This window comes from Dipodomys ordii, unplaced genomic scaffold (assembly GCF_000151885.1).
Source record: "Dipodomys ordii isolate 6190 unplaced genomic scaffold, Dord_2.0 Scaffold1, whole genome shotgun sequence".
NCBI classification, from domain to species: Eukaryota; Metazoa; Chordata; class Mammalia; order Rodentia; family Heteromyidae; genus Dipodomys; species Dipodomys ordii.
In genome coordinates this window covers 2,261,178-2,263,064 of record NW_012267217.1, presented here as the reverse complement: position 1 = coordinate 2,263,064, position 1,887 = coordinate 2,261,178, and the positions used below count along the sequence as shown (strand labels likewise).

General features: G+C 62.6%; 1 protein-coding gene across 1 annotated transcript in view; it reads right to left on the bottom strand.

The window, feature by feature from the left end:
* Pou4f1 (POU class 4 homeobox 1) overlaps positions 1–1,081 on the bottom strand; it is a 1,900-nt gene extending 819 nt beyond the window's left edge. The window contains exons 1-2 of the mRNA XM_013008954.1: positions 959–1,081; positions 5–265 (exon numbers count right to left, since the gene is read on the bottom strand). Of these exons, the coding sequence (XP_012864408.1) occupies positions 5–265; positions 959–1,081 (384 nt within the window). The remainder of the gene's footprint in view (positions 1–4; positions 266–958) is intronic.
* Positions 1,082–1,887: the final 806 nt, after the last annotated feature.

Genomic DNA, 1,887 nt, shown 5'->3' with positions numbered 1-1,887 from the left:
CGGCCATGAGCGCGAGCGACGGCGACGAGATGTGGTCCAGCAGGTCCCCCGGCTCGAGCGCCTGGTGGTGATGGTGGTGGTGGTGGTGGTGGGCCAGCGGCACGGTGGACGTGGACGTGCACGGCACGCTGTTCATCGTGTGGTACGTGGCGTCCGGCTTGAAAGGGTGGCTCTTGCCCTGGGACACCGCGATGTCCACGGCCGCCAGCGCCTCGGCCCGCGCCAGCAGCGTCTCGTCCAGGCTGGCGAAGAGGTTGCTCTGCAGCTGCAGGCGACACAAACCAAAACAAAACGAAAACACACACCACAAAACCAAAAAGAAAAAACAACACAACAACAACAACAACACACACACACACACACACACACGCCGGAAAGCACAACCAGCAAAAAGCAAACACAAAGCAACCAAAAATAACGACGTGGAGGGGCGGGGTGGGGGGAGTGAGAAGAGCGGAGAGCGGGAAAGACGGGACACACGGGGGGGGGCACGCCGGGGACAGGGGCGCAGGGTGGGGTGCAGAAGGGGGAGAAGGGGACACGGCGGAAACACATTCCGGGAAGGAAATGTGGGAGACGAAAAAAAAAGAAGGAAGAAAAGGAGAAGAACAAGAAGAAGAAATGGAGATGTAACTCGCAGCTGGGGACCCGTGTCGCACACCCGAACACGCGCAGAGATCGCCTGTTTTCGAGGCGTGAAATTAACAGAGAAAGTGAAGGGAAGTCGAGCATCATCGCGGCCACCCCCAGAACTCCCCGCTCGGGTCGCAGGCGGACGGGATCACGACCTTAAGCTCCGCCGGACACAGCGTGCCTCCCGGCGGGCTTCCTCCACCAACCCGCGCCCGATTCCGCCCGCCCGCACCGGGACCCGCACACCCCGGCACCCGACCAGCCGCGTCTCGAAGGGGGGTGGAGGGGGTGGCGCGGGCCGGCGCCGCGGGCGCGGGGCGCTTACCGGCGGCGTGGGCAGGCAGGCCCGCCGGATGGCCTCGGAGCTGGAATGCAGCGACGGGTACTTGTGCTCAGGGAGGGTGGGATGCATGGCAAAGTGAGGCTGCTTGCTGTTCATGGACATCATCTTGGCGGCTTGGCATGTAAATCCACAAACACTCCGAAAGTCCGCGGGAAAGTGTGCGCGCGGCTCCCCCGCCCCCCGGCCTTCCTTCCGAAGCTGCGGCCGCTCTGGCTATTGCGGGTGACGGTGGCTGCTCCGCGGGCGGCTGCTGCTGCTGATCTGACCGCCGCCCGTTGGTCCCTTTGACCGCGCAGAGCGCCGCGCGCGCCGGCCTCGCCGGTCCCGCTTCTCCTGGAGCTCTAGCCCCGCGCGCCGACGGGATGCACTCCTCTTACACCTGAGCCCCACTTCTCGCGGCCGGCCCGGGGAGCTCTCGCGAGAGCTCGCGGCCCCACCGCGCTGACAGGCATCTGCTCACTCCGTCTGTCTGGCGCGCGCTCCACTTTTCGCCGGCGCTGTGCGTCTTCGCGCGCGCTAGCGCGCGCGTGCGCGCACTCGCCAGGCCGCGACAAGCGCTTGGGAGACGCTCTTATAGTGACCATCCGTAAGGACAACGCAGGTGATGCACCTGTAGCTGTACAGGCATGCGCACTGTACGCCCCACCTTTCCACCGCGGGTCTGCAAAGATCAGAAGGGCCAGCTATTGTCTTAAGACTAGGCACCTTTTGGAGGAAGAAAGACAGGATGTAAGCGCGCCCCTCCATGTGTGCGTGATTTCCCCCCTCCCCTAGCTATTCCTGAATATATGCGCATTACTTAGGCACACCTCTTCTGGACTCCTAACAAGCTGTTATATAATGTATACTGCTGGGCATTTGTATGTTAAATTATGCCTAGGCATTCCTAGGCATGGGAGAAGAAAATAACA